General features: G+C 49.0%; 1 protein-coding gene across 1 annotated transcript in view; it reads right to left on the reverse strand.

Annotated features, from left to right (window-relative positions):
- NMT2 (N-myristoyltransferase 2) overlaps positions 1-12,150 on the reverse strand; it is a 100,530-nt gene extending 88,380 nt beyond the window's left edge. Inside the window, exon 1 of the mRNA XM_075316835.1 lies at positions 11,984-12,150. Coding sequence (XP_075172950.1) covers positions 11,984-12,093 — 110 coding nt within the window. The 5' untranslated portion in view covers positions 12,094-12,150. The remainder of the gene's footprint in view (positions 1-11,983) is intronic.
- Positions 12,151-19,808: the final 7,658 nt, after the last annotated feature.

The raw sequence follows: 19,808 nt of genomic DNA on the forward strand, positions 1-19,808 counted from the left end.
TCAATTTCATTCTCCATCACTAAAAAATAAATAATATCTGCATTAAAATGTAACAATAGTCAATAGGTTTATAGGTTTTTGATTATAATAGACATTGCTAGCAACAATACAACTCTGTAACATGTGATAAGAATCTGAAAATCAAACACAAAATCAATGCATTACGTGCATACATAACACCATGCTCAGTGGCATTTTTCTTTTCTTAAAGGGAACCTGTCAGCAGAAATTTCGCCCAAAACCTAAAAGCTTCCCCCTCTGCAGCTCCTGGGCTGCATTCTAGGAAGGTCCCTGTTATTATTGTGCCCCATGTGAGACCAAAATAAAGCCTTTATAAAGTGGTACCATTTTGTATTCAGATTCTGTAAATAGGACACGGGGGCGGGCTTTCTGCAGTCCGTTATTCTGCCCCCTGGTCCTGTATGCCGCCCCCATCGCTCCTTTCCATAGCTGATGCACCGCCCACTGCTCCAGCCATCCCCGCGCATGCCCAGTGCCAGTCTCACGGGACTGAGCAGTGTGACCGCTGGTGACGTGTGCGCAGACAAGTGATTATGGGCGGGGCTGTGACTGTTATCAGCAAGTACCCGCCCATAATCTCGTGAGCGCGCAAACCTCTCCAGCATTCACACTGAGCTCAGTGTAGATGCTAGACTGTATGGGCTGCTTCCAGGGATGACGTCCCTTTGTCACGTGATAGGGGCGTGTTCAAAATACTATCACGTGACACAAGGGACGTCATCCCTGGAAAAAAATGTGCTCTTTCAAATGATAACAGAATTAATATATTTTAGGGGTACCCTTTTTGGGAAATTTGACCTAAAAATAGGTAAAATTCGGTTGTTTTAAGTTTTTCATCATATGTGGGTGTGAATATTTCCACAAATACATATGCTTTGACCGTGATATTGCAGCAATGCAAAGTCATGTAGATGTTTGGTGTACAGGGTAAAGCACCAGTTCCTATTGGTTTTTGGTCTTGAGTTATATATGGGCAAAGTTTGGCATAAATTTTATGCGAGGCGTTTTGCAAGCTACTTTGACACAAAATTGCGGCCGAAATATTGTTTTGTCATAGCCGGTAATAATTTTATCGCGTTTAGCAGCAAAAGTTGAGCTAGTATGCCAAATTTCAGCATCATAGCCAGTATAGAACTCTAATGGCTATGTGCCAAAGTGTGCAAAATCCTCTTAGCTGAAGCCGCAGGCTTGGGGGGGGGCCTCCAGTGAAAGGTCAACAGTGCCCAATATATTTGAGATCTGGCCCTAAAAATTTACAGAACCTCTTTTCAAACATACATGAACATCCTTATAAATTTTCAGCAAAATCGGAGAACGTCGCGTGGGGACCACTGGTCCACTTGACACGGAATGACCCATGAGTAAGTTGGTAGTCCGACACATGCTAGCTCCATACAATGTGTAGTAGCCTAACCTCAAGTGCCGACATCAGCACAGACTATGTATATTTAGAAAAGCTAATCAAAAACAAATGTGCCAATGTAAACCCTTGTGGTCCAAGTCTTGTCCAGGCATGTGGGAGAGATAAGTGTGAGAAAAAAAGAAATAGAAAAAAGCCGCCTTTGAAAAATATTGACACCTGAACATTACAGGCTTTTTTTTACTTTTACGAACTAATGTACATTTTTTTTAGCCCTACTTATTTCCATAGATAACTTACCCCAACTGAGGCTGCAAGTGTTCAGTATCCTGCAGCGCCATCACAAAGAAAATTAGAGGATATTACACTCATTGAAATCTGTCTAATACTAGGTCCCTAAAAGAAAGCCCCGTCTGACGGACCCCTTGGAAGCTGTCCTAGGAGAAAGCTCTGTCTGGCGCACCCTCCGGGAGAGAGCCCCGCCTGGCGCACCCTCCGGGAGAAAGCCCCGCCTGGCGCACCCTCCAGGAGAAAGCCCCGCCTGGCGCACCCTCCAGGAGAAAGCCCCGCCTGGCGCACCCTCCGGGAGAAAGCCCCGCCTGGCGCACCCTCCGGGAGAAAGCCCCGCCTGGCGCACCCTCCCGGAGAAAGCCCCGCCTGGCGCACCCTCCCGGAGAAAGCCCCGCCTGGCGCACCCTCCCGGAGAAAGCCCCGCCTGGCGCACCCTCCCGGAGAAAGCCCCGCCTGGCGCACCCTCCCGGAGAAAGCCCCGCCTGGCGCACCCTCCCGGAGAAAGCCCCGCCTGGCGCACCCTCCCGGAGAAAGCCCCGCCTGGCGCACCCTCCCGGAGAAAGCCCCGCCTGGCGCACCCTCCCGGAGAAAGCCCCGCCTGGCGCACCCTCCCGGAGAAAGCCCCGCCTGGCGCACCCTCCCGGAGAAAGCCCCGCCTGGCGCACCCTCCCGGAGAAAGCCCCGCCTGGCGCACCCTCCAGGAGAAAGCCCCGCCTGGCGCACCCTCCAGGAGAAAGCCCCGCCTGGCGCACCCTCCAGGAGAAAGCCCCGCCTGGCGCACCCTCCCGGAGAAAGCCCCGCCTGGCGCACCCTCCCGGAGAAAGCCCCGCCTGGCGCACCCTCCCGGAGAAAGCCCCGCCTGGCGCACCCTCCCGGAGAAAGCCCCGCCTGGCGCACCCTCCCGGAGAAAGCCCCGCCTGGCGCACCCTCCAGGAGAAAGCCCCGCCTGGCGCACCCTCCAGGAGAAAGCCCCGCCTGGCAGACCCTCCAGGAGAAAGCTCTGTCTGGAGGACCCTCTAGGAGAAAGTCCTGTCTGGGGAACCTGTAGGAGAAAGCCCCGTCTGCCGGACCCTCCTCCACAACTCTTGATGGGATATTTTAAAATGAGTTTTCTAATGAAGAAGTCTGACAGGGACAGTAAATATTCTTTATATAATAAATATTACCTCTCACCACTTTTTTAATAAGTCCTTCTTTATGTGAAGCTTCATTCCATGTGGCAATACTTTGCAGTGATAAAGGCCGGAGCCGGGCTCAGCAGCCAGCTACATATAATAGGCACAGTGTTGTTGGTGACATATGCCAGCCCGCTAAGAGAGCACTTGATGGTTTCCTAATTGACTCTAAGGAGTCGAATAATCCTCATCCCAACAGTCCTCACTCAGAGAGGATTTAGCAAACAGCGATATTTGTCTAAAAGAGACCACGAGGATGTCTGCAAATCACTGGGCAGAGTGGCACACGTCCCGAGACGTACACGTGACATCAGGACAGCCCGGCCGCACACAGCCCTGACCATAGGGAGATCTGGTGAGAAGAGGAGACCGAGAACCTGCAAAAAAAAAAAGTCATTGTCCCCAGGGGTATTCTGGATTCCAAAAATCTCTGTGCCCGGCTGCAGTTTGCTTTCCTCCCCCTCCTGGGTCCAGCGCTGAGTTTCCGATGTTGCTTCCGGTGTCTGATTGTCTGCATCTGTTACGTCTCATTGACAACGCTGCAGACAATCAGTGCTCAAGTTGATAGTATGAGGCGCTGACTTATTGGCTGGACATAGTTGACGTGACGCAATAGTTGCAGATATTGCAGACACTGGGCGCAGCGGTGGAGAATGAGCACTAGACCTGGGGAGGGTGGGGGGAGTGAAGAAATTTGTTATTTTAATGACAATTGGAGCCGGGTGGGACAGGGGTTTTCACTAATTCCTGGGAAAAATAGTAATTAGATTATTATATTCTCTGCTTCACAGCCAAGAGGATAGTTCTGTGTCCTGACACTTAGAAAGACCGCCCTTTATCATTCAGTGGGGTTTTTTATTGCACCGCTGGAGTGATGTTTTAAATGTAAGCCCCCTGTCTGATACTCACTTTAAGGCGGCTTCATCTTTTATTGCAGACGTTCCGTCGGGCTATTTGGAGGTCACAACTCAATACAGATCTATGGGAGCCTCGTTTTTGCTCTCATAGACTTGCATTGAGACCTTGTGGCGTAACTTCTGCCTTCCAAGCAGTCAGAAGTTACGGTCACTCACAAGATGGTGAAGTGGGACCGAAGCGGCATCGGTAACAGGTAAAGATGCCGGACGAAGAGTATAAGTATGGAGGCAAGGGGCTTACATTTACAGCACCACTCAAGTAGGGCAATACAACCTGCTAGAGTGGTGCTTTAAATCCAAGTCCCCTACTCCTGTATTATATTCACCATCCAGTGTTGTCATCTTATGTCACAGTCGCTCCGGTCGGTCTTCTGTGATTTGTGACCTGCCGGCTGCTCCAGTGTTTCATGGAGGCGCCGGAGGTCACAACTCGAACTCTATACAAGTCTATGAGAGCCTCGTTCTGGCTCTCATAGACTTGTATTGAGATTTTGTGATGTAACTTCTGACTTCGAACCAGTCACTCACAAGATGGCTCTGCAGGATTGGAGCGGTGTTGGTAAAAGATGAAGCCGCCAGAAGATGAGTATAAGTATGAGAGCAGGAGACTTAGATTTAAAAGCACCACTCCAGCGCTGAAACACCCCCCCTCCCCCCGAAACTCTGGAGTGCTGCTTTACACATTTTCACGGAATTCTGAAAAATCCAAAAACTTATGGAAAGTCTGTAATGCATCCGATTTGTACACTTCTAGACATGGATGATAAAAAACAGACACAGATGAAAGACAACTCCAGCGTATGATAGCAAATCACAAAAGAAACTCGCCATAAAGGATAGAAAGACAAAGTGCAAGTGCTGTAAAAGAAAAGGGTAACATTCCAGATTTTGAGGCCTTTTGGAAGGGAAAAGGAGCAATTTGGTTGCGGTGGGCTTGTGCTCTATGACGATGCACCACTATGCACACGGAGCCAACTGCTGCCCGTCCTCGGCCACTGTCCCACCGCAGGTTCGGTCATGTCTTACCTGTCCATCTATGCCTTGTAAATACTGTTATGTACTTGGGCTACCCTGTTCTCTGATACCCCAAAATAACATCCCGAGTGACCAATTGCCGCCAGAAGGCACATAATTAGTAAATTGACTCCACCTATTAGTAATTTTTTTTCTCAGTTTAACTACAGCTGTTCTGTGAAGGCCTCAGAGTTTTGTTTGAGAACATTAAGGATCAAACAGCATCATTAAATCCAAAGAACACACCAGACAGGTCAGGGATAAAGTTGAGGAGAAGACTAAAGCAGGGTTAGGTTATAAAAAATAGCCCAAGCTCTGAACATCTCAAGGAGCACTCAATCCATCATCCAAAAATGGAAGGAGCATGGCACAAGTGCAAACCTACCAAGACGTGGCCGTCCACCTAAACTGACTTCCCAAGAAGGAGCACATTAATTAAAGAAGCAGCCAAGTGGCCCGTCGTCACTCTGGAAGAGCTGCAGAGATCCACAGCTCAGGTGGATGAATCTGTCCACGGGAAAACTATTAGTTGTAGTTTCCACAAATCGGGCCTTTATAGAGCAGTAGCAAGAAGAAAGCCATTTTTGAAAGTGTAGCACTCACGGGGCAAGGGGTTAAATTACTCGTCACCAGGCCTCGTGATGTCGGGTCTGTTGATGTCACGGGGTGGCCCTTTCTGCCCGGTTTTGTGGCCCCGAGGTGTACAATAAAGGAGGGGATGGTGATGGAGGTTGTTTCCGTGACACCAACTGCGGTATGTGGCCAGGGAATAGCCGCCGCTGCTGTCGCTGTCCTCTGGGGCGGATGGTAGTAGCAGCAGAGGCGTTTGTGCTCCCCACAGGTGGAGCGGGCCCCGGGGAAGATTATGAGAGGAGTAGTAATGGCGGGCGCCGAAGCGCGGGGCGGCGGCGCCGGGAATGACAGGTGGACACAGTCTCTGTGGGTTCCAGGTGTTTTACTCACAGTTATGCTGCTCGTCCCGGTAGTACCGGTCACCCACTGTGATGGGACCGTCAAACCCTGATCCTTTAGAGGTCAGAGCCGGTACAGTGGTCGGTAGGCTCTTCCTCCTTGCGCTTGGTGTTGGATCCCTGTAGCCTGAAGCTCTTGGGGACCCCGGTGCTTGAAAAGTGTTTACTCCCTTGCCCGTATGCAGGTGCCGTGGATCCGTTATGCAGCCTGCCTTGGAACACGATCCCGAATCCTATCTGGCACTGTGCTCCAGGAGCTGTGGTGGCCGGAGGGACATGCAATCCCCCAAGCCTGCTGATTTTGGTGGACAACTTGAAGTATAATCCACCCTAGGATTCTGCACGCTGCACTGCACCGGTCCCGAGGGAGCAATGAAGCTCTCCCCTCGGTGACTGTATTGACTCCTGCGTCCCACCAGAGCCACTGGTAAAACCCAACTGTTTCCTTCCTCTCCTGCTGGAGAACTCTCTTACTGTTGTGTTGGTTCCTAACTCCGCCTGGTGGCTGCTCCTCCCGTCCCAGGTTCCCACCACTAGTAGATTGGGGATCCCAGTTTTGGTGATGTCCTAAAGACCCAACCACGTTGGCAACCCCTTTTGACCCAAACCTAGCCCGGTCCACGGTAATGGAGGGCAACCGTGTGTGTGTGTAGGTGTGTGTAGGTGTGTAGTGGTACCGGTACCGACCTCCTCAGGACCCAGGTTAAGTACTGCACCTAAAGTCAGGTGCAGCACCTTGTGGCGACTGGAGCCTCAGGGTCGCCACAAAAGCAAGAAGCCATAAGAAGTTCCCATGTAGGGGACACAGTGAGCATGTGGAAGACTGTCTTCTGGTCAGATGAGACCAAAGTAAAGCACTTTGCAGTTAGCCCCAAAAAGTTCTGTCGTGGAAAACTAATACTGCACATCACCCTGAAAACACCATCCCCACCATCACACATGGTGGTGGCCAGGGCTGTGGAGTCGGTAAGCCAAACCTTCGACTCCGACTCCTCAAATTCTCTTGCACCGGCTCCGGCTCCGGCTCCGGCTCCTACATATATTGCTTATAGTTAGGTGAAAAATTTATTGTAGTACATGAATATGTGTATGTGAACATCAGACATTTAATAATTTTTATGATACAATAATCAAGATATTTGGATAGAACATAAAATATATTTATTGGAATGCAACTTTAGAACACAAAAAACTGTAATAAATTGTAAATATGTAATACACTATGTAATATACAGTAGATTACATATATATCTTGTGTGTGTATATACACTGATATATATATATATATATATATTACATATTTACAATTTATTAGTTTTTTGTGTTCTAAAGTTGTATTCCAATAAATATTTTATGTTCTATCCAAATATCTTGATTATTGTATCATAAAAACAATTAAATGTCTGATGTTCACATTGTACTACAATAAATTTTTCACTTAAATATAAGCATTATACTAAATGTTATTATTTAGTAAAATATTCAGCACATTCTGCATTGCACTCCTGTCCCCAATTTATTATATATTTTAGGAGTCGGAGTCGGTGCATTTTATACCGACTCCGACTCCACCAAAATGAGCTCCGACTCCGACTCCACGACTCCGACTCCGACTCCACAGCCCTGGTGGTGGCAGCATCCTGCTGTGGGGAGGCTTTTCTTCAGCAGGGGCAGGGAAGCTGGTCAGCATTAATGGGAAGATGGATGGAGCTAAATACAGAGCAAGCCTGGAGGAAAACATGTTAGAGGCTGCAAAAGACTTGACACTGGGGCGTAGGTTCACCTTCCTTAAACATCCCACCAGACCTATAATGGATGGTTTACAGACAATATTCATGCGTGTGATCACAGTCACAGTCCAGACCTAAACCCCATTGAAAATTTGTGGCACAACATGAAAATAACTGATCACAGACGTTTCCATCTAATCTCTCCGAGCTCGTGTGCAAAGAAGGACAGACAAAAAAAATGTCAACTCCACATTTGCAAAGTTGGAGAGATCGACCCCAAAAGACTTGCGGCAGTAATTGCAGCTAAAGGTGGTCCTACAAAGTATTGACTCAGGGGGCTGAATACAAATGCATGCCACAATATTCAGATATTTCCTTTACTCTTCACAAACAATTGCTACTCAGTGTTGGTATATCACATAAAATAAGTTTGTTGGTGTAACGTGGAAAAGGTTCACAGGATATGAATATTTTTTCAAGGCACAGAATACACACACATACACACACACACACGGTGTTTGCAGGGCTGTTACCCCGGCTCTCTTAGGTCCCGTTATTGGTCACACATTCATTAGTGTGAAACCACTGGAGAGGTTTTTCTGCCACAGCCCATGCCTTACTGGCAGTGGCTGACGTGGGGCCACGTGCTAGAACTACACAGTCATAGTGAAAGCCTTTAGGACATGTTCAAGGGGGATCAGATCCACTTTTTAATCAACGGCTTGAGGGGCTGATTGAGGGTTCATCTGGTTCCGCCTCGAAATCTGTCGCAGATCCGTACCCCCCGGGATCATTAATGGCACTTGTTCCTCCGATGTCATTACTAAATACATTGTGGTACTAAAATTGGCCTCTTTTTGATTGGTGCGCAGGGGCGGACGTATCATTGGTGCCACTTGTGCGGTCTGCCGTGGTACCCAAGCCCTGATGCCCAATGCAGCACCCGGATGCAGGAGACGTAGAACGGCCAATAAACTTTTAGAGGGGAGCGTGTCTGAGCCGAGGCCGTACGTCACATCTATCACGGGGAGCTACGCAGCGAGCCATCAGCCAGGCTCCTGCCATAATCCAGCGCAGCACAAGCCAGGCTCCGGGTGAGGAAGCAGCGGGCAAGGCCGATCTGTGACAGAAAGAGAAATGCTCCATGTGCTACAGCCCACACATCACAGCCGAGCGCTGTGACCACTACTGATGATAATGACGCATCCAACAACTGCAGTGAAGCCCCCAGACAGGAGGGAAGCGGCAGATCTCAGCTCTGGCTCATACATGGGGGGGGGGGGGGGGATCATTAAGGATCTGCAAGGTCTCTCCGTACTGTATAACTGGGGTGTGGGCACAACCATACAGCGGCCATATTTTCTCATCATTAGACCTGACCACAGGTTTCAGGACCCACAATACACAGTGACTGCACCAGCAGAATAGTGAGCGCAGCTCTGGAGTATAATACAGGATGTAACTCAGGATCAGTAATGTATGTACATAGTGACTGCACCAGCAGAATAGTGAGTGCAGCTCTGGAGTATAATACAGGAGGTAACTCAGGATAAGTAATGTAATGTATGTACACAGTGACTGCACCAGCAGAATAGTGAGCGCAGCTCTGGAGTATAATACAGAATGTAACTCAGGATCAGTACAAGATAAGTAATGTAATGTATGTATACAGTGACTGCACCAGCAGAATAGTGAGCGCAGCTCTGGAGTATAATACAGAATGTAACTCAGGATCAGTACAAGATAAGTAATGTAATGTATGTACACAGTGACTGCACCAGCAGAATAGTGAGTGCAGCTCTGGAGGATAATACAGGAGGTAACTCAGGATCAGTACAGGATAAGTAATGTAATGTACATAGTGACTGCACCAGCAGAATAGTGAGTGCAGCTCTGGAGTATAATACAGGAGGTAACTCAGGATAAGTAATGTAATGTATGTACACAGTGACTGCACCAGCAGAATAGTGAGCGCAGCTCTGGAGTATAATACAGAATGTAACTCAGGATCAGTACAAGATAAGTAATGTAATGTATGTACACAGTGACTGCACCAGCAGAATAGTGAGTGCAGCTCTGGAGGATAATACAGGAGGTAACTCAGGATCAGTACAAGATAAGTAATGTAATGTATGTACACAGTGACTGCACCAGCAGAATAGTGAGTGCAGCTCTGGAGGATAATACAGGAGGTAACTCAGGATCAGTACAGGATAAGTAATGTAATGTACATAGTGACTGCACCAGCAGAATAGTGAGTGCAGCTCTGGAGTATAATACAGGAGGTAACTCAGGATAAGTAATGTAATGTATGTACACAGTGACTGCACCAGCAGAATAGTGAGTACAGCTCTAGAGTATAATACTTCAGGATGTAACTCGGGATCAGTGCAGAATAAGTAATGTATGTACACAGTGATTGCACCAGCAGAATGAGTGCAGCTCTGAAGTACAATACAGGATGTAACTCCGGGTCACATATGAAATGATAGCATAGTTAGGGTTTCTATGCAGAATTCACCATTGATCATTAGTGGTCAGGAGTGGGAATGTGCTAAGATGACCCCAAACTGGTGCCATGGCTTTGCCAACACGGTTACTGGTCTTGTTCACATGCGGCAATTACAGGATAGTTTTTCCCTCCCACCAAACATGACAGTATAAAACGGCCCTGTCTCCAGTTCAGCCATGTGTGATGCCAAAACCTCAGGCTCAGGGCGGCTGCATTCAACCCATGACAAGAATATAGGCAGCTCCAAGCACAGAATGCATGCACAGACCCCAGAGAACTATGTCACCACATAACTACAACTCCCAGCTTGCCCACACTGCTGACCAACCAGAGGACTGCAAATGTGACCAAGGTGAGGATGCCCCAGAGCCAGCGCCACCAGGGCACCGCACCCAAACACTGGAGGAAAGGGACAATGTAGCTGTCATCTTCAGCTAGGCCAAAACAGAACTCCTGGCAGGGGCAGCAAGAGAAGGGCATAATGTCAATGCACAAAGATGGGAAAGCCATGCACAGCAGGGCATAGTGTGGAGTTATCGGGGCACAGGATGGCGCCACAGCTGGTGGAAGCAGCAGGGAGTGGGCACCAGGGCACAGAGGGGGAGTACCAGAGAACAGGAAGATGGCATCAGAACACAAGATGGGAGCACAGAAGGGGGGGGGGGGCAGGAAAGCACAGGGGAGGGATACCAGACCACAGGATGGGGGGGGCTAGGAGGGCACAAGGGGTGGGTATCCGGGTACAGGAAGTGGGTACAGGGATTGGGAGGGAGCGAAGCGCAGGGAGTGGTGATAGCAGGAGCCGGGGTAGGTACCAGGGCACAGGATGGGAACAGCAGGGAGTGGGGGCAGCAGGGTACAGGGGGTGGGTACTAGGGCACAGGATGGGCTTCAGCAGGGTAAAAGAGTGGATACCAAGGCACAAAGGGTGAGAACAGTACAGGGGTTGGGTACCAGGGCACACGATAGGGCAGAAGGCCACAGGGGCTGGATTCCAGGGCACATGGGGGCACAAGTGGTGGGGCAGCAGGGCCCAGAATGGGGGCAGCAGGGCTCAGGAGGTGGGCACTGGGGGTCAGCAGTGTAAAGGAAGTGGGCACAAGGGAACAGGATGTGGACACAGGGGGTGAGGGCAGCACTGCACAGGGGGTGGGTACCAGGGCACAGGATGGGGGCAGCAGGGCTCAGGGGGTGGGCACCAAGGCACAGGGGGTGGGCACCAAGGCACAGAATGGGGGCAGCAGGGCTCAGGAGGTGGGCAATGGGGGTCAGCAGTGTAAAGGAAGTGGGCACAAGGGAACAGGATGTGGACACAGGGGGTGAGGGCAGCAAGGCACAGGGAGTGGGTACCAGGGCACAGGGGGTGGGCACCAGGGCACAGGATGGGGGCAGCAGGGCTCAGGCGGTGGGCACCAAGGCACAGGGGGTGGGTACCAGGGCAAAGGATGGGGGCAGCAGGGCTCAGGCGGTGGGCACAGGGGGTGAGGGCAGCACGGCTCAGGGGGTGGGCACCAAGGCACAGGGGGTGGGTACCAGGGCACAGGATGGGGGCAGCAGGGCTCAGGCGGTGGGCACAGGGGGTGAGGGCAGCACGGCTCAGGGGGTGGGCACCAGGGCACAGGTGGTGGGGAAGCAGGGCACAGAATGGGGGCAGCAGGGCTCAGGGGGTGGGGGCAGCACGGCACAGGGCTGGGTACCAGGGCACATGATGGGGGCAGCAAGGTTCGGGGGGCATATAGTGGGGCACACGGGTAGGGGGCTCAGGGGGTGGGCACCACCTTGCAAACTTCTCCTGTGGTGTGCGGGGTGACGCCAGCTGTGGAGGCCTCGGATGCACCGGTCTGTGCTGGGCACATGAGCAGTCTCCTGTAGTGACGTGTGTCCAGCATGTTGTGTGCAGGCGGCAGCAGCAGCAGCCACACTGCACCATCACACAATGCCGCCTGCAGCCGCCCCGGCCCCGCACCCTCCGCTGCCCGGCTCCCTCCTCACCCCTTCGCATGCTCGGCCTCGTCCTCGTTGTCGCCGTCTATGCCGCAGGTGTCCTGATCATCCAGCTCCAGGCTCTGCTGGCTGGCCGCCGACTCACTGTCCTCCGCCATCACGACACAGAGATAGGACTGAGCCGGAGCAGGGCACGATGCATCCTGCACAGCGGCCCCTGGCGGCCAGGAGCGAACACACAGCGCACGGCTGCTCTCCCATCAATAACACAAACCTGCATGGCATCTTCTCACCACAAGAGGGCGCCTGCGCAGTCTGCTTCACCGTCACAGCCTGCTCCTGGGAGGAGAGTATACTGTGTGAGGTCAGGGCTGCCAGCAGCAATGTGAGGGCCCATACTGGCAACATTTTCAGGCTCCCTTCTGACTCCGCCCTTCAAACATTCTACAGTCCCACTGTCCATTCTGGAAACCCCTCCCCCTCAAAGTGGCCTGAGTAGTTGTCATGTGACTGCAAGCTTCTGAATTCTCACAACGTTTGCAAATTGCACTGCACACTTTTGGGATTCTCCAGTGCCAAGGGCGAGAGCGGCCGGTCACATCAGCACAAGTATACCATATCCAAACTTCTGGCCACATTCCGACTAGACGTGTCCGGCCTCACTCAATTCATTTTCATTGATAGAGGCCACGCAAGTCTAGTCAGCATGTGACCACATGTATCTAAATCGCATACTTGTGGTCTCGTGACCCCCCACTCTCACTGCCGGCACCAGAGAATCCTGACAGTGTGCAGTGTGCAGACTCATCAAACTTTGACAACAGCTTTAACGCTCCCAATTTTTTCCAAAATACGTAAGCTCGTAACTGAACCTAAAAGGGTCCCCCATGCTTACTAGTCCCTACACTAAATTCAAAAGCAAGCAACTATACCCTCCATGAAAAGATAGGTTGCCTCATTAATATTCTGCACCTGTTTTGTCCCCCACCTTCATCATGGGGGGGGCTGCATCCTGCGAGTGCATTTGTTATTTGACCGATTGTTGGCTAATGGGTGATTTTGGTGAGTGTTTTCGACTTCTTGAATTTACGTCAATTTCTGTGAATCGTTTTTGAATGTAGTGCAGGGACTCGTAAACATTTTGGCCAAAATATGGACCAATGCCTAATGTTTTTTATTTTTTTTTCTATGCAGGGTGCAGCCAGGCCCCTTGGGATGTCTGTCTTGTGTGGTGCAGTTATATAGTGCTGAGCAGCCTGTCTGATCTAATAGTATAGGCATCATCAATAGGCTGTAAGCCAGACACTGTGCATTGGACATACCTGTGTAAGTGGCGCCCTGTTAAAATCTCATCCGTGTGCATGTTTAAAGGGAACCTGTCAGGTCCAATATGCACCCTGAACCACAAGTAGTTCTGGTTACATATTGCTAATCCCTGCCTAACCGTCCCTGTATCTAGTAGGGTAGATAAAGAGATCTATAGAAAAAGTATTTCTAAAGATCTTATATCGTATGCTAATGAGCGAGGGGACTAGTCCCCTGGGCGTTGTTTCCCTGGCTAGTCGGCCCCATTAGCATGTTAGTACACCCCTGTGTCTGTGCTATCCTGCTAATGAATACGCAGCGTCACAGAATGATCTCACTCACCTCTCCGCCGCCATTGCCACCCAACGCTGGATTTCAGCTCAGTGTGCATGACCCCGGAGTTCCGGTCATGCGCACTATGAAGCCAGGTGTATGCGTTTTGGCTTCATAGTGCACATGACTGACACTCCGGGATCATGCGCACTGAGCCGAAATCCAGCATCGGGCAGTGATGGCAGCAGAGAGGTGAATTATTATTATTATTATTATTATTATTTATTATTATAGCGCCATTTATTCCATGGCGCTTTACAAGTGAAAGGGTATACGTACAACAATCATTAACAGTACATAACAGACTGGTACAGGAGGAGAGAGGACCCTGCCCGCGAGGGCTCACAGTCTACAGGGAATGGGTGATGGTACAATAGGTGAGGACAGAGCTGGTTGCACAGTGGTCTACTGGACTGAGGGCTATTGTAGGTTGTAGGCTTGTTGGAAGAGGTGGGTCTTGAGGTTCCTCTTGAAGCATTCCACGGTAGTGGAGAGTCTGATGTGCTGAGGTAGAGCGTTCCAGAGTATGGGGGATGCACGGGAGAAATCTTGTACGCGATTGTGGGAAGAGGAGATAAGGGAGGAGCAGAGAAGGAGATCTTGTGAGGATCTGAGGTTGCGTGCAGGTAGGTACCGGGAGACTAGGTCACAGATGTAGGGAGGAGACAGGTTGTGCATGGCTTTGTATGTCATGGTTAGTGTTTTGAGCTGGAGTCGTTGGGTGATGGGAAGCCAGTGAAGGGATTGGCAGAGTGGCGAGGCTGGGGAGTAGCGAGGGGAGAGGTGGATTAAGCGGGCCGCAGAGTTTAGGATAGATTGCAGGGGTGCAAGAGTGTTGGAAGGGAGGCCAGAGAGCGGGAGGTTGCAGTAGTCGAGGCGGGAGATGATGAGGGCATGCACTAATGTTTTTGCTGATTCTTGGTTAACGAAAGCACCGATACGGGAGTTGTTTTTGAGTTGTAATCGGCATGAGGTGAAGAGGGCTTGGATGTGTGGCTTGAAGGATAGAGCAGAGTCGAGGGTCACTCCAAGGCAACGAGCTTGTGAGACTGGGGAGAGTGAGCAACCATCGAGTTTGATGGAAAGGCTTGTTGGAGGAGATGAGTGAGGAGGAGGAAAGACAATGAATTCTGTTTTTTCCATGTTAAGTTTTAGGAATCCTGTGACGCTGTGTATTCATTAGCATGATAGCACAGACACAGGGGTGTACTAACATGCTAATGGGTCCGACTGGCCCAGGGGACTAGTCCCAGAGCTCATTAGCATATGGAAAAAGATCTTTCGAAACCCTTTTTCTAAAGATCTCTTTATCTATGCTAGTGTATACAGGGACGGTTCAGCCGGGATTAGCAATATGCACCCAGAACTGCTCGTGGTCCTGCATATTGGACCTTACAGGTTCCCTTTAATACCAGCAACAACCCCTTCCATGAAATGTTAGGCTGCGAGTGGCTGTCTCATCAGTATTCTGCACCTATGTTGTCCCAACCTTTATCATGGGAGGCCAGCTGCATCCTGCAAGTGCATTAGCTATTTGACCGATTGTTGGTTAATGGCTGTTTCTGGTGAGTTTATAGTTTGATTTTGTCCTGCGAACTAAACCTCCAAAGGTTCACCCACCTCTCTCCCCATACTGTGTCCACACCCATATTCCCTTTACTTTTGACACTGTATCTTCACCCATCCCCCAACTTCTCATACTGTCAGCACACATCCTCACTTCCCATACTGTGTCCATACCCATGCACCTAACTTCTCATACTATGTCAGCACCCACCCCCCTCAATTTTCATACTGTGTTCTCATCCATCCCCCCAACTCCTTATACTGTGTCAGCACCCATTTCTCCTCACTTCCCATACTGTGACCGCGCCCATCCCCCCTAATTCCCCATACTGTGACAGCACCCATCCCCCCAACTCCTTATACTGTGACAGCACCCATTTCTCCTCACTTCCCATACTGTGACCGCGCCCATCTCCCCTAATTCCCCATACTGTGACAGCACCCATCCCCCCAACTCCTCATACTGTGTCAGTATCCATCCCCTTCTCACTTCTTATACTGTGACCGCGCCCATCCCCCCTAATTCCCCATACTGTGTCAGCAGTGCACCCATCCCTCCAACTCCTTATACTGTCAGCACCCATTTCTTCTCACTTCTTATACTGTGACCGCGCCCATCCCCCCTAATTCCCCATTCTGTGACAGCACCCATCCCCCCAACTCCTCATACTGTGTCAGTATCCATCCCCTTCTCACTTCTTATACTGTGTCCACACCCCTCCCCCACTAACTCCTCATACTGTGTCAGCAGTGCACCCATCCTTCTAAAAGACGCTAGTACAGTTGATCAGTGGGAGCCAGCGCAATATCTTCTATGAACTGCTGTCAGCTTGACAGCGACTGAGAGAGCGTCCGACTCCCTGCAATGTCTCTCCCTGCAGCCACAGGGGAGACACTGCACACCGCCGCATCAGGAGGCCTGATGGCGCCCCCCCCTTCCCCACCTACAGAGCCTGCCTACCCCTTTTAGATATGTCCCTGGGGCCCAGAGGGGCCTGGGCTGTCAGCATGTCTGGACCCTCTCCTTCTGCTCTCCAGGTCCTTTACAGGTGTAAGGGTACTAATGTAACCTAAACAAACTTTCCTATGACCGGAAAGGGGTCCACAAGAATATAAAACCTAAAATATGTAGCCCCAAGATACCAATAAATTAAGTAAAGGTGGGGATACAAAGAGAAAGGACCACGAATAATCAAAGTGAAATACAAACTTTATTAAATATAAAGGTGATACAGGGTACACAGTAGTTGCAGGCTAGATGGAAAAAGCCTGCCAGAAACAACCCACAGCAATACCAGGACCAACCACCAGATGGCAAAACCTGATGACAGGCAGCAATATAATAAAGGATTATGCAGAGTGTATAATAGCCCGTGGAAAGTCAAATAGGGACAGTGTAAAATTACCAGTTTATGGAGGAGATCTGTAGAATCTCACAGAAGTCCCAATAGCAAAAGGGGCATAAAGGTTAACAAATATTACCTTGCGTCATGTCAGAGCAGGAATGGTGGATGTGTCCAGGCGTGGGGGCGGGGCCTCGACGAAGTCTTTGGTGAAACGCGCGTCGAGGCCCCGCCCCCACGCCTGGACACATCCACCATTCCTGCTCTGACATGACGCAAGGTAATATTTGTATTTCACTTTGATTATTCGTGGTCCTTTCTCTTTGTATCCCAATTTATTGGTATCTTGGGGCTACATATTTTAGGTTTTGTAAGGGTACTAATGCCCTGATGGCGGCCCTGTTTGTGATATATAATATTTTATATTGCATATGGTGTGCGCTGAGCTGTAATAACCAGAACATACAGCGGAGGAAATAAGTATTGAACATGTCACCAATTCTCTAAATATATTTCTAAAGGTGCTATTTGACATGAATTTCTCACCAATGTCGGTAACAAACCATCCAATCCACATAGGCAAAGAAATCAAGCAATAAATGTCCATGAATTAAGTTATATGTAATAATGAGAAATGACTCAGGGAAAAGTATTGAACTCACTTACTGAAATTCATTTAATACTTCTTACAAAAACTTTTGATGGTGATGAAGCTTCAAGACACCTCCTGTATGGACAAAATAGTCGCCTGCATTGCTCAGGTGTGATTTTGGTCCATTCTCCCACACTCTCAAACACTTAATCCTGAAGTTCTCGGCCATTCTAGCAGATTTATTTTTTCCTCTGAAAGCAATTGAGAGTTTCCTTGGCCGTGTGTTTGGGGTCATCGTCTTGCTGAAATGTCCACAGTCATTTGATCTTCATCATCCTGGTAGATGGCAACAGATTTTTATCAAGAATGTCAGTACATTTGTCCATTGATCCTTCCTTCAATTAGGCCTCCTTCACAAGTCCATGGACAAAAAATGCACATGCTGCACGGTCTGTTCTCATTTTGTACATCCATATGGCAATCCGTGTGTTGTCCGTTTGTCATCTGTGTGACAGATAGCAGAAAAAAATACATGATACTGAAATTAATGTATTTTATTTGTAAAAAAAAAAAAGGCAAAGCCAGATAGATAAATGCTAGATAGACAGATGTCAAACACCTATATAATGTCCTACCCCTCCAAAGTGAACCTGAAAGACATAATAAGAGAAACTTATTAAAGAACAAAGACAAGAGACACCCTAATTCACCAATTTATTCCCATCAAAACCCTAATCCAGTCCGCAATAATCCACATGTCCACAGGGAGGTACCACGATGTTCTTACACTCCCTGTCTCAACCTATGAAGAACAGAACGTTCCCCATAGGCTGTGTTGTGAATGTCAGTTATGCTTTGGCTGCTGTGAGGCTCCCTCTTGTGGCCAGGAATGGTTTGGTCAGAGACCAGGTGTGTTGAGCAATGGGCGTTTGCATTAACTCTCTGCTTATTTAAACCCTGGTCTGATAGCAGGCTATGCCGGTTGTCAGTTGTTCTTTGTTCACCAGCCTGCTTCATCCTGCTCCACACCACATCTACCCCAGATAAGTGCTTTGCTCTTTATTTGTTGTTTGGTTCTTTTATCTCTTATTGGAGTTTGTCATTTGCTGTGGTTGTTTTCAGTTTATTTGCATGCAGGGATCTTCCCTCTCAGTTGCTTAGCTGGGAAGCTCCCTGCAGATATGTTTGGAGTATTGCTCCTATAAGTCCATGTGTTTGTTTCTTCTTGAATTTGTAATGATTCCTGCTTTCTATTCATTGGTATGACAAGAGCGCCTGGTATAGGATGGAGTTCAGATCTAGTGATCTGAGGGCTTTTTGTACTATCAGGTTTTTTGGATTTTTGCAGGGTTTTTCTCTGGCCACCATCAGTCCCTTTCCTGTCCTATTTAGTCAGTAGGGCCTCACCTTTTGCTAATCCTATCATCTATCTGTGTATTGTGTTTTCCTATATCGCTGCAGTCTTTGAATGGGGGGGGCTTGCTATTATTTGGCAATCTATTTTCTGAGGCAGAGAGTTATTCATCTTTCCTTCCTTTAGGATAGCTGGTTCTCCAGCTGGGTTCGCGGTGCACAGGATGTTAGTTCACCCCTCGGCTACTTCTAGTTGTGATGGTTAGTAAGGGGATGGCGGCCAGATTAGTTGCCAATGCTCTTGTCACCTTTAACCAATGATTTATGGTGGTCTTCCATGGTTCCGGATCATAACAGGCTAGATCAGCAGCCACTGCCGGCTCTCACACTGTGCTGTGTGAGAACCGTGGCACTGAACTGTGATGACCTCTTGAGATCACCTAAGGTCACAGAATGTTGGTCACACAGTACGTGTCCCACCATATAATGTCCATATTTCACTCGTGCTGTCAGAAAAAAACTGTCTTCTCTCTATGTGAATCACCCGGACACGCACTGTTTCACGTGGACACAGGGTCCCTGAAAAAGCAAGGAGGTGTGAAGATCTCTATTGACTTTAATTAGTAAACGTGTGAACGCGTCTTCAGTATGTGTGAAAACGGACACCACACATACTGGAGACTCAGAGGTGTGAAGGAGGCCTTATAGGAAGTTTGCCAGTGCCATATGCTGAAAAACAGCGGCTCCACACCATGATGTTCAAACTAGAGATGAGCGAACATGTTCGAAAAGGGTTCACAATTCTCAAATTCTGCACATGCCTTGCCCTTTCAGGTTGGGAATCATGAACACTTTTCTCAAAATCAGTAAAATTTGACCTTTGTTCGCATTTACGCTAATGTTTTTCTTCTACCTTATTATCACGTTGGCTAAAATAATGGTGCTATGTGATGAGTAGGGGGAGGTTTTTGATGAGGGGTTGGCAAGAGGTCAGAGGAGTGACGACTGTTTTTTATTTCTTAACTTAATGTGTCGATGTTCTCGCAGCCAATGAAGGTGCAGAAACCATCCACAACAGTCAGACATAAGGGAATGTGTCATTGGCTGCTTAAGTTACATGTCCCTCTGCATATAAGAAGTGGACATGCAGCGTTGGCACTATTTTGAGACCACTATAGATTGGGGAGCGTGCTGCTGCAGAAAATATCACTGCAGATAAATACAAATTCACAACTCTGTGCTCATGGCACAAATAGACATTTCAACATTTACATACTGATTGCTAAATCTGTGCTCATGCCAGCAATTGAAATTTCAGCATCTAAATTCTGATAGTTAAATCTGTGGTCCTGCGGCCTGCCACCAATAGACATTTCAGCAT

The sequence above is a fragment of the Anomaloglossus baeobatrachus genome, chromosome 6 (genome assembly GCF_048569485.1).
Source record: "Anomaloglossus baeobatrachus isolate aAnoBae1 chromosome 6, aAnoBae1.hap1, whole genome shotgun sequence".
In the NCBI taxonomy this organism is placed as follows: Eukaryota; Metazoa; Chordata; class Amphibia; order Anura; family Aromobatidae; genus Anomaloglossus; species Anomaloglossus baeobatrachus.